The sequence below is a fragment of the Misgurnus anguillicaudatus genome, chromosome 19, assembly GCF_027580225.2.
Source record: "Misgurnus anguillicaudatus chromosome 19, ASM2758022v2, whole genome shotgun sequence".
NCBI lineage: Eukaryota > Metazoa > Chordata > Actinopteri > Cypriniformes > Cobitidae > Misgurnus > Misgurnus anguillicaudatus.
In genome coordinates, this window is record NC_073355.2 from 44,148,582 (window position 1) to 44,162,149 (window position 13,568).

The 13,568-nt window shown below is 37.4% G+C and overlaps 1 protein-coding gene across 1 annotated transcript; it reads right to left on the reverse strand.

Moving 5' to 3' along the window:
- Positions 1-2,596: 2,596 nt before the first annotated feature.
- On the reverse strand, positions 2,597-11,111 carry LOC129436639 (cytochrome P450 2K1). The gene is made up of 9 exons (XM_055194874.2): positions 10,869-11,111; positions 10,633-10,795; positions 9,772-9,921; positions 6,988-7,148; positions 5,649-5,828; positions 5,218-5,359; positions 4,946-5,130; positions 3,596-3,737; positions 2,597-3,498 (listed from the first exon to the last, which is right to left on the reverse strand). Exons 1-9 carry the CDS (start codon positions 11,070-11,072, stop codon positions 3,311-3,313), a joined length of 1,515 nt encoding a protein of 504 aa, XP_055050849.2. The 5' UTR covers positions 11,073-11,111; the 3' UTR covers positions 2,597-3,310.
- Positions 11,112-13,568: the final 2,457 nt, after the last annotated feature.

The window sequence follows — 13,568 nt, forward strand, 5'->3', positions numbered from 1 at the left end:
CAGCTAAATCACAAGTAAACATATAGTCTATGTCTACTGTATCATTTCATTTGTGTTCTTTTATTGTAATGCCATGACAAAGTTAATTGTGTACGTTGCATTATTTCATAACATTGTTAGCTATAATCTCACTATACATGATTATTGCTATTTATCAATATAGTTTGCAAATTGTGCATGTTTACACTATTTACAACCTCTAGGCTTATTTATGTCCTGATAATTATGTGAGATATTGACAACTGTTGTCATGATAATCGCATGACATACTACAAGCAAGCCCAACAACAAACAACATAGACCGCAAACAAGTTTACAAATAAGAGATTTACTTACTAGTCCACCAACAAGATCGCCAGATCAGCATCCCATCCAGTGCTGTCTTTTAGCTCACGCCAACGAGTAAAAACCTGACCGAGTGGGACTCTTGTCCGGTTCCTAACGCTGTCAGATTCTCTTTTCCTTTTCCTACTCTCTTCCGAACGCGCTTTCTTAACTTTTAAATCGTTTAGCATCACTTCTATTCGCGCGTGCAGTTGTTGTTATAGGCTTGATCGACTTATCAAAGTTATTTTGGTGGTAAACAAAGTCATAGTAGGGCGAATCATCCTCCTGTTGGAGGACGCCGCTAGCAAAACCAGCAATGCAAGCTTGAGAGTAGCGACCCTGACAAATCTTGCGAGAATCACGACTTGCTTTAAGGCAACGATGTCACACACGTTAGGCTTGTTCGACTTCATGCGGCGCTGCAAGAACCGACACCCGGATGACGTCAAAGTGTCATCTTGGATCATTCTCGCGGTACTTTGACGTCATCCGGCGGTCGGTTCTTGCAGCGCGCATGAAGTCAAACAAGCCTAACGTGTGTGACATCGTTGCCTTAAAGCAAGTCGTGATTCTCGCAAGATTTGTCAGGGTCGCTACTCTCAAGCTTGCATTGCTGGTTTTGCTAGCGGCGTCCTCCAACAGGAGGATGATTCGCCATACTATGACTTTGTTTACCACCGAAATAACTTTGAAGCTGTTATATTAAGGTAAAATAACTGCATAGTGTCTTTAAACATAGCCGACTGAAACCATTTAGTAGTGTTTGACTTGGCATGCATCAAGGAATCTAACAAGATTACTCTCATGATGATCATAGACCTAAGTTTGCAGTAGTAATAAGCAAAAATAGACATTTCTCATATAAAGGATTTAGAGGGAAAAAGAATCGTTTCCACCAAATATGCATCAGAAGTTGTAAGCAACTACAGACACTACAGGGTTTAAGATAGAGACACCAAATTTGGTGTGATATCATTTTGCACTGTCCTCTATCTGTGTGCCAAATTTCATAACTTTCTTATGTACGCTTCTGTAAACTGCCACAGAAGCAATGGTGGAAGAAGAAGAATAGGGAAGAACATTTACAGTTTTAATAAATATCGGTTTGTACAGCTTTAAAAAGTGAAGAGTTTGCATTTTTATTGTTTATAAATGTCTAATGAGCATTGCAGTATATAATATCTGTGAATGAATCACTGTGTGTTATTACAAAGTAATTCAATTCAACCATAATCTTCTATTTGTGGAACTCCTCCTGTAGAAATCTGTGAACCGCTCGACAGGTTCATCTCATCTCAATCTTACCATTAACCGGGGTGAACTTTCTGGAACAATAACTCACAGGTTAATGTGATGTAACGTCTTTCTGACCTAGGTTTAATTACAATTTAAGCTGTACTGACTTCTAACCTCTTTCACACACCTGATTATGCAATGTTTGTCTGACAGAGGATACATTTGATCAAAGGGCTTAAGATATAAAACCTGGATGTCCTGTCTGTTTATCTAATCAGCTCTCATTTGTGTCATCCGATTTAGTCCAGTGGTTTTTAACTGCTGGGTCATGACCCAAATAATGACTCAAACATATCTACTAAAGCCATAGCTACAAAAGTGTAACATATTTGCACCCATATTATTTCTTATACATACAGTAGAGTATATACTGTAGATAAATACTTGATTTGTATATCATATGTGTATCATATCAATGTGTGCATTTGAACTATGACACAAAATTTATGTTACCCTCTAAAAAAATAGCTAAAAAAGGTTCTTCACAGCGATGCCATAGAAGAACCATTTAGTCAAAGGATCTTAGAATAACGATTTCTTTTTACCTTTTTATAATGTGAAGAAACTTTTTTTAACCACAAAGACATGCTAAAGGTTCTTTATAGAACCATTTAGACAAAAGCATCTTTATTTTTAAGAGTGTACCTTTGTCCCAATGAAAACCAAAATAACCTCGTACCTCCTGTCACTCTTTATTGGGCTTTAAATACATTTGGATTAATATTTAAACTGTCTGAAGTATAAAACTACTTCATTTGCTGATCAGCACACCGGAGAGATGGTTTATTTATAAACTAAAGTTATTTTGTCTTCCAGACTTTAAATGTAAAGGATCTGTGTTGCTTCGAGGTTTATTTAATGGCATGCATTCAACCTCATTTCTTAAAGAGCAAAATATAATGCAAATATAAACCTGATGGTATGTGAATCATTTAGCAGTGAATCTGTTATGAGTTCAGAATATGTGTGGACATTTATGCAGATAGCTGAGACTTTTATTCAAAGCAACTTACTGTACAGTGCATTCAATGTATACAAAATTAAACAACAAAATTACTTCAATTAGTAACACCTAAAAAAAAACATTTTTGCTAAACTAAGGTTAAGTTTCAAGTTTAAGTTTAGCAATTGAAGTATTTTTTTTAAGTTAATCCAACTTTTGACTTTTACGATGTCATTTTCTTTTATTGGTACAGTTCGGGTCATACGTTTAAAATGCTAAAAAGTTTGTATAAGGAGAAGCCATTTGGAAAATTAAGGTTTGTTTTTAATGTAATCCTGCCCTGAACAAGTAATTTTTACATGAGAAATGTTTACAGAAACTTCACAACAATAATACCAGAATTTTTTAAAAAATATGGCAGTTTATAAAATTACACCTGACTCTTAATACTGAACAATGTTACCTGGACAATCAATGACAGTGTTTATCCATTAATTAGCATTAATCTCATTTAAAAGTACTTATGCTACCATCAGCGTCTCAGATTGACTAATCACTGATGTGCGTCTGAAGGTTTTTTTTAAGTCGTAATAATAATTTAATAATTATTAATAATTTAATAATTTCTTTCATTATTTACATATTTACATACTTACCTAACCCTAACCTAATCCTTACCCCCAAACAGTTTGTGCATTTTGTAAAATTAGTGCCACATTTTTTTATCCATATGTGGATCTATATTTAGGAGCGTTTGACGGCACACAGTTTGTGTGGTGATGGATTCAATGTGATTCCAACAATTCCTTTGAGATCCAGTTCATCTCCAGACACGCCGGGTGGAGGAGTGAAACGAAAGATCTGAAGAAGGGTGGTGAAGAAAAGAAAAAGCTCCATCCTGGCCAAACTCTCTCCTAGACAAATCCTGCGGCCTGCAGAGAGAGAGAGAGAGAGAGATGAATTATTGCTCAAATGTATACATACTGCAAGCATACTACAACATCTGGCCTAGTGTAGATTTGAAAGTACCTGCAGAAAAGGGCATGAAAGCGTCGTTCTTAACAAACTGGCCCTTCTCATCAAGAAAGTGTTCTGGATAAAAGCTTTGTGGTTTCTTCCAAACACTTTCATCCCTTAATACAGACGTCAACAGAGGAATTACAGTGGTACCCTAGAAAACAAACAGAAGACCAAATTACAACATGTAAACATGTTTTACAGTATCTGTCGCAACAACATTTATTTAAAAAGCACATTTAAACACAATATAGATTGACCTAAAGTGCTATACAGAGTACAAGGTAGATATATTAATCAGATCTATATATCTTGGTGCACAACCAGACAACACCTTATATACAAACATAAGCATTTTAAAAACAACTCTAAATTTAATGATAGGGGAAATGTGGTTCCTTTTCTTTAGACTCAGTCAAAAGTCTTGCAGCTGCATTTTAAACAACTTACAATGGTGATAATGAAGATTGAATGACACCAGAATAAAGACAGTTGCAATATCCTTATCGTGATGTTACAAGAGCAAGAATCAAAACTTCTAAACTTTTCCTTGAAAGAAGATTTTTCAACTTTGCACTAAATGAAAAAGCTTCTCAGCACTAATTTTAAAAATACTGGTTTGGTGAAGGAGAACCTAACTGGGCTTTCAGAGCAGAGGAGAAATTTGCAAGACAACCTAGAGTTAAAACCTCTGTTTTATCATCATTTATCAGCAAAACATAATTTGTCATCCACCTCTTGATATCATTTACACATTTTAATAACATCAAATGATACAGTGGTATCAAGCCTTACTGTAAGGTAAACCTGAGAATTGTCTGCATAACAGTGATATGAAATGTTCTATTTCTGAAAATTAAGGGCCAATGGAAGCATATAAAGGAAAAACAATAAAGGTCCCAAAACGGATCCCTGTGGTACACCACAGAAAACAGGTGCAGATGAGAAGGAAAAATTTCCTAAATTTACAGGAAAAGTCATATTCTTGAGGTACAAAGCAAACCATTGTAATACAGTTCCTTTGACACCTACAATATAGTCTAGTCATTCAAGAAGCATGCTATGGTTAATGTTGTCAAATTTAGCACTCAAGTCCAATAAAACCAAAATAAAACACAAGAACCTGAATCCAGAATAAGCAAGATATTTGTAACCCTCAACAGAGCTGACTCAGTGCTATGTAATGATCTAAAACCAGATAGGAACATGTCCAAAAGCTTAGAGATGAAAGGCAGTTTAGAGATCGATTACTGCACATTTCTGGATCAAGTTGGGTTTTTTTCAACAGAGGTTGCACAATTGCATTTACAGCAGCTCTTGAGATAAGAACGTGAGCTTTTACAAACTATCTTTTTGACTGACCTTCTTGATGAAATATCCATTGAAGTTCACATCACAGCTGGTCGTATGTGGTAGATTCATGGGCACTATGTTGGCCAGTCTCTGTACTTCATGGATCACGGCATCTGTGTAAGGTAAATTCTTTCTGTCGTCCACCATTGGCTGACGTCCACCGATCACTCTGTCAATCTCCTCTTGAACTCGATCTGCATACAAACACAGCACATTACTGTTCATTCACAATTGAATTCAGCTGAACTGATGAACATTTTTATAAAGTACTGTATTTTTACCTTGGATATGAGGGTATTTGGCCATAATCATCAGACCCCAGCGCAGTGTTGTTCCTGTAGTGTCAGTACCAGCAACGAAAAGATTTAACACACATAGGATAAGATTATCCTGGTGGAAATGGGAGTCCTTCTTGCTGGATTTCTGACAAACACAGAATGCAACATTTATTCAGTTCTGCCAACTGCATAACAGACTATTCATTTACATTACATTTATGGATTTGGCAGACGCTTTTATTCAAAGCGACTAACAATGCATTAGGTATACTTTTTCATCAGTATGTGTGTTCCCTGGGTTCAAACCCGTGAGATTTTGTGCTGCTAACGCAATGCTCTTTCACTGAGCTAGACGGGAATTTTAATTATTAATTATTTAATTTAACAAATTATTTTCCTACTCAATCAATGATGAAAACACTGTATATTCATACCTCGTCGCTCTGTTTTCGGATGAGAAAGGAGTCAACAAATCCTCTGCTGTCCTGTGGATTCAGGGTCTCTAACAGCTCAGCGATCAACTGTTTTATTGACTCTATGTTCTTATGAGCATTTTTTAGGATGGCCTTTTTGCTGTTCAAGAACGGACCCAGCCATGGAAACATGTTATACACCTACAAGAAGAGAGCAGAGACAAACAAAGCTGGGTTATTTTCAACCCGGCATTGGGCCAAAAACTTGTTGTGTTGTAATTTAACCTATGCTGGGTTGTTGGACCACAACCACAAACTAGTCATAAGAATAATAAAAAAGGAGATGTATAAATCATCTGAAAGCTGAATAAATAAGCTAATAATGATGTATGGTTTGTTTAGGTTGACTATATGTGAAAATCTGGAATAATTTGCCTTTGAAGTTGTCCAAATGAAGTCCTTGCCAACACATATTACTAATGGAAAATACATTTTATATATTTACAGTTTAAAATTTACAAAATATCTTCATAAAGCATGATCTACTTAATATCCTAAGGATTTTTGGCATAAAAGAAAATTGGTCACACTTTATTTTACGGCATCACTGTTGCAGTGTAATTATACATTTTAGTACTAAGTAATAATAAATAACAACATGTACTTACTATAGGGTTGAGGTTAGGATTAGGGTTTGGTTTACGTTAGTTGCATGTACTATGCATAATTAACTGTTATTACTATAATAATTACATGAAGCATGTGTAACAAAGACACCTTAAAATAAAGTGTTACCAGAAAATTTGTTAATGTTCACCCATATAATGTAGCCAGACCTTCATACAGAACTGTGTGCAACCTTTATACTGGGAACAATGGCCCATTTGAATGGCTAAGGACAGCCCAAGAGGCCATTTAACTGACAGGTAAAGCCACCAATCACGTTTCGCTTTGTGCCACGTCATGTGGAGATTTGGCCACAATAACAGACCGGTGTGTAACCATCATTCATAAACGTCTCTAAAGTTTATTACCTTAATATAAAATCATATTAAAAGTATCCTTATCTAACCCTATTCAGAATGATAAGCCTAAAATAATGATTCACAAGTTTAGCTGTCAGATTAGATTTCACGAGGAAATGTCAGATGCTTTTGAACAAAGATACAGATAAGTTCTTAATGTAACCTACAGTTTTATGTTTTCAAACAAAGATGGCGATAGAGAGGTAAAAGTTATGAATTGTGATTTTACATCTTATGGTAAATGACCTTTTATGTCTCATATATATTATAATGTAAATGACGCAATGTGATTTAAAATATTTAAAAAAATAATAGACTGAACATAAAAAGAATACCCGCAAAGAAGCAGATCCCCCAAGCCGAACGTTTTCATTTGCCCTGTCAACCATTGCTCTGAAGTGAGGATCTGTGTATTCAAATCTGCTGCCATACACAATAGATGAGATGATGTTTGATACAGCGTAGTTCACGGGTTGAGTTGTATCGAAGGCTTTCCCTGTAAAAACAAACAAACTCACTAACTCAATGAATCGTATTAATAATTTAAAGCATAAGTTCCGCAAAAAAAACCCAAATGATATACTTCCCTGCAGTCATCTGAAATACATGTCCATAATTTTTAAGACAAACACAGTTTGAGTTATTTTAGAAAATGTCCTGTGTCTCTCAAGAAGGCATCCATCCTACACAAAAGAAACCACATAGCTCCAGGGGGTTAATTGATGTGATTTTGTAAGAGAAATATCCATATTTAATACTCTATAAACTTTAATAACTAGCTCACGTTAGTAGCCAGAAGGCCTTTATTAACTTCTTGGAGCCATGTGGATTACTTCTGTGAAGTAGAGCGAAAAATTCCACCTCAAATCTGAGCAAACACCTAGCAAGCCGGCACAGAAATGTGAAACTTACTGAAAAAAACCCTGAACCCCCAGCTGACATGACCCCTGCGGCTCCATCTCATACACTTTCATGCGAAATCTGATGTAAACAACAGACTATATACAGTTGAAAGAAAAAGTATGTGAACCCATTGGGCTTACTTGGATTTCTTCATAAATTGGTCATAAAATGTGTTCTGATCTTCATCTAAGTTACAACAATAGAGAAACACCGTCTGCTTAAACTAATACCACACAAACATTATACGTTTTCATGTTTTTATTAAACACAAACTGCAAACATCCACAGTGCAGGGTGGAAAAAGCACGTGAACCTTTGGGTTTAATAACTGGTTGACCCTCCTTTGACAGCAATAACCTCTACCAAACGTTTCCTATAGTTGCAGATCAGACCTGCACAACGGTCTGGATACATTTTGGACCATTCCTCTTTACAAAAGTGTTTTAGTTCAGCAATATTCTTGGGATGTCTGGTGTGAATTGCTCTCTTGAGGTCATGCCATAGCATCTCAATCGGGTTGAGGTCAGGACTCCAGAAGGCGTATTTTCTTCTGTTAAAGCCATTCTGTTGTTGATTTACTTCTATGCTTTGGGTCGTTGTCCTGTTGCATCGTCCATCCCCTGTTAAGCTTCAGTTGGCAGACAGATGGTCTTATGTTTTCCTGCAAAATGTCTTGATAAACTTTGGAAATCATTTCCATCGATGACAGGAATCCGTCCAGGGCCTGAGGCAGCAAAGCAGCCCCAAACCATGATGCCTCCTCCACCATATTTCACAGTTGGGATGAGGTTTTGATGTTGGTGTGCTGTGCCTTTTGTTCTCCACACGTTGTGTGTTCTTTCCAAACAACTCAATTTTGGTTTCATCTGTCCACAGAATGTTTTGCCAGTAGTGCTGTGTAACATCCAGGTGCTGTTTTGCAAACTTCAAACGTGCTGTAATGTTTTTTTTTTGGACAGCAGTGGCTTCCTCCGTGGTGTCCTCCCATGAAGTCCATTCTTGTTTAATGTTTTCCTTATTGTAGATTTGTCAACAAAAATGTTAGCATGTGCCAGAGATTTCTGTAAGTCTTTAGGTGACACTCTAGGATTGTTCTTCACCTCATTGAGCATTCTGTGCTGTGCTCTTGCAGTCATCTTTACAGGACGACCACGCCTAGGAAGTGTAGCAACAGTGCTGAACTTTTTCCATTTGTAGACAATCTGTCTTATAGTGGACACATGGACACCAAGGCTTTTAGATATACTTTTGTAGCCCTTTCCAGCTTTATGTAAGTCAACAATCCTTGATCGTAGGTCTTCTGAGAGCTCTTTTGTGCAAGGCATGGTTCACATCAGACAATGCTTCTTCAGAACAACAAACTCAAAACTGGTGTGTGTTTTTTATTGGACAGGGCAGCTTTAATCAACACATCCAATCTCATCACATTGATTGGACCCCAGGTTGGCTGACTCCTGGCTCCAATTAGCTCTTGGAGAAGTCATTAGCCGAGGGTTTCACATACTTTTTCCACCCTGCACTATGAATGTTCACATGTTGTGCTCAACCAAAACATGAACACGTACAATGCCCGTGCGGTACTACTCCAAGCAGACTGTGCCTCTCAATGGCTGCGACCCAGATGAAGATCAGAACACATCCCACGACCAATCCATGAAGAAATCCAAGTTAGCCCAAAGGGCTCACATACTTTTTCTTTCAACTGTATCTATATTTCATGGATTATATGCATTTGTGGACAAAAATGGTAATTTGATGAATTCTATTAGACTGTTTTCCTGGGTTATTCATACATATGAAACAGACTGGATTCGACTCGCGATCGTTATATCAACACAAAGGTAAGAAGTCCCGTTTATATTTTGCATGTTGTCATCTGGACTTCTGTCACAAAATACTACATTTATGATGCTAGAGCATCTGTATCTCAAAACAGAGACCATACACTGATGCTAAACCCGTAGACCTTTTAAACGATGTATAGTGATGTTAATATTATTAATGTTTGTAGACAGTAGGCTATATAGATATTGTTAGCAGCGTTAAAAAAAACGACGTCATCACGCCCATGAATTAGTGCGCGTCAAGAGTTTAAAACAGAGAATGTTTCATTTGAAGACACTTGACCAACATTCCTCGAGGGTGAGTAAATCATAGGGTAATTGTATTTTTTGCTGAACTATCGCTTTAAGATGTCCAGCTATGTATTTTCGTACCTTGAAACTTCTCAAACTCTTCTTTCAGATACTGAATTTCCTCTACGATTTTGTCTTCGCATCCTCTCTTGCCCATCCCAAAGTCACGCAGGTTAGTCAGAGCGAAGCGTCTCATCTCTTTCCAGCTCTCTCCATTGGCAAAGAGGATCCCTGATCAAAACACAAACATCAGACTGGATTACACCTCTGTACTGATTTAATGCTTCATTAACACTGACTAAAGTTAACATTAACTATTGTGCTGTTATCTACCGATAAGCGGCGGTCTAGATTATGCACTTATTCATTCCAAAGTAGTATAAATGTCATATGTTGGACCAGCGCTATCTCATGACAATTCGTACAAATTCATTCATTCATTCATTCATTCATTTTACGATTTGCATTTACCCCTGTGATGATGGGGTAATGGTCAGGGTTGTTTTATTTTATGATATAAAGTATGTTTAGGTACGATTCACATGAATTCATACAAATTAGCCAACTTGTAAAATACATAGGTCTGGTTGGAAACTTGTACTGTAGCTTTCTCTACATAGTAAAGAAACACATCAGGTGTGCCCTATTTCACTACTTATTCTGAATTGTAGTGTACTACAACTATAGTGCACTCCAAATACCCACATGATGCACTTTTTTAAGTTAAAAAATTGGTTCGAACATTGAACACTAGCTGTATATGGAGTTATCGCTTACAAAGAAGGAGGCGGAGCTTAACAGGTTATTGCAAGTGACAACACATCACGTGACACGTGCACCTGAATCATCACTTTCCTCAAACAGATAACTCTGCTCTTGTAAATGTGTACACTATGGATGGTTGAGTAAACAGTGAACACTGCAAGTTTAGGTTCTTCTTACCATGATTATCACCAAGTAGTTTGAAAACAGGTTGAATATCTCGATCTCCAAACTCTTCTGCTCGGTTCACGAGCGCCTCTTTAACCGTTTTGTATCCGGTCAAGACCACGACTTTACTAGGACCAAAAAACACTTGGAATACGTTTCCATATGTTTTGGAAAGCTGGAGGTTACATAGTAAAATATAAGTTAAGAAATCTCTGAATGATGCTGTTATTCTTATTAAGATATCTCACCTCACAGAGAGTATCAAAAGGTCTTTCCAGGTCCAGCGTCAGCAGGTTTCCCAGCACTGGAAGTGGTTTGGGTCCTGGTGGATCTTTTCCTTCTTTGTGAGATTTGGAGTTGGATGAAAGCACATATAAGACCAATAACACAAGCAAGGCTGCCAGTATTGTTCCACTGCTGGAAAAATGCAGAAGTGTCTCAAAAACAGCCATTTTTAAATCTGAGCGTCTGTGCTGCACAAGAATCACTGAATGTGTGTCTGCTGCATTCATACATTTATAGCAGATAGAGGAGGGAGGGACCTCGTGTGAATCTAGGGGGCGTTATTCTCCAAAACAAAGAAACCATAAGAACAGAGGGCTGGTACAATCATGTCAGCATATAAAAAAGATATGACACCCTTTGATGAATGATTAAACTTACATTTCAGATAAAATATCTCCTAAAGCTACAGCTACAAAAATCTAAAATATTTGTACTCATATTACTGCATATACATACAGAATACATGCATACTTGATTTATAAAAGATAATGTAATATTTTCTAAACCAGTCAATCCATGTCAATGTGCGCACTTGAACTGTGACACACAAATCTCATGTTACCTTTGTCCCAATGTAAACCACAACAACCTCTTACCTGATTTCACTTTTTATTGGGCTGTGCATACATTGGATGAACATTTAAACTGTTAGGAGTATAAATCTATTTCATTTGCTGATTCAGCACACTGGTGAGATGGCAAAGTTGACTTGAAAATGTAAAAGACTTGTGTTGCTTCAAGGTTTGCTCAATAGCATGCATTCAACCTCATTTCCTGAAACTTTCACCTGCTGTTACTGTTTACTTTCAATGCAAATGTGGACCTGATGGTTTTGTGGTGTAGAGTACTGCAGAAGTCATGTAGCACTAGCAGTGAATCTGTAATACATAGATAAAATGTAACATTTATTATGCATTTAGTCGACACACCAAAGTGACTTCAGTGCATTCAAGGTATACATTGCATCAGTATGTATATGCTAGTTGGCCTACAGTTACATCAACCGACTAAATCATGGGTGTGTACAGCTTTAAAAAGTGAACAGTTTGCATTTTTTTAACCATTTAAATTAATTTACGTAAATATGTTAAATAATTAAAAACGGATCCAACTTATAATTTATTCCACAAGCACTTAAAATTTTTAAATATATTTGGGTGGTTTTCCAGTCCCGGACTAAAATGCATGTTTGAGCTGCCTTAAAGGTGCAGTGTGTAAATTCTAGCTGCATCTAGTGGTGAGGTTGCGAATTGCAACCATCGTCTCAGTCCTCAGCTCACTCCTCGCTTTTGAAACACATAGGAAAGCTACGAAAGTTGCCACAGGACAAACATGTCATCATTGGAGACAACTTGGTAAAAAAAAGTTTGTCTGCTTAGGGCTTCTGTAGAAACATGGTGGCACAAAATGGTGACTTCCATTTCAGGAAGTCCATTAAAAACGTCTCTTTCTAAGGTAATAAAAACATAACGGTTCATTATGAAATGTCTTTATACACCACTGATATTATAGTCAGGCCCGGATTGGCCATAGGGAGAACCGGGAGGATTCCCGGTGGGCCGGTCTGTTTTTTTTGGCCACGAGGGCCGGTGTTGTCATGCCACCGGGATGAAGCGTATTTGCGGGTGAGAGATGTCCCCGCCGCTTTATGCACAAGTTGATTGTGTCCAGAGTCCCGACCACTTATTGGAAGAATTCTTGCATTAGGGTTCATTAACATCTAAAACGCATGGGAAACGCAGGACCTGCCGCTGTCTACTGGTTTTCAAAGCGCTTACTTGAACACGAGTTTTGTTTCAGACGCGTCTATTTTGAGTGCGCTTGCCGGCCGCGCGTCTATTATATTTTAAATAAACTTGAGCGCGTCTTTTGAGTGCGCTTGCCGGCCGCGCGTCTATTATATTTTAAATAAACTAGAGCGCGTCTTTTGAGTGCGCTTGCCGGCCGCGCGTCTATATTTTAAATAAACTTGAGCGCGTCTTTTGAGTGCGCTTGCCGGCCGCGCGTCTATTATATTTTAAATAAACTTGAGCGCGTCTTTTGAGTGCGCTTGCCGGCCGCGCGTCTATATTTTAAATAAACTTGAGCGCGTCTTTTGAGTGCGCTTGCCGGCCGCGCGTCTATTATATTTTAAATAAACTTGAGCGCGTCTTTTGAGTGCGCTTGCCGGCCGCGCGTCTATTATATTTTAAATAAACTTGAGCGCGTCTTTTGAGTGCGCTTGCCGGCCGCGCGTCTATTATATTTTAAATAAACTTGAGCGCGTCTTTTGAGTGCGCTTGCCGGCCGCGCGTCTATTATATTTTAAATAAACTTGAGCGCGTCTTAATACAAACGAGCTGGCCTCTAAAAGGAAAAGAATTTACAAAACGTATTTTTTTATCCAAGTCATAGATGAATTCTCTATGAATAGTCATTATTCATCGTTTATTGCAAGAGTAACAAAAATCTATTTGATGCAAAACTCATTAGTTTATTTGAAAAGTAGTTTCAAAAGTATATCCATGATGTTTTCTTTTTTTTAACACAATGTAGGCCTACGTTATTTAGCAATAGACATGATCTAAGTACTAAAAAAAATACAGATTTTTTCCATTTGTTTCCAATGCATACTTGATAAATCTTGCTTGTGTATTGTATATCAGGGGTTTCCAAACGTTATC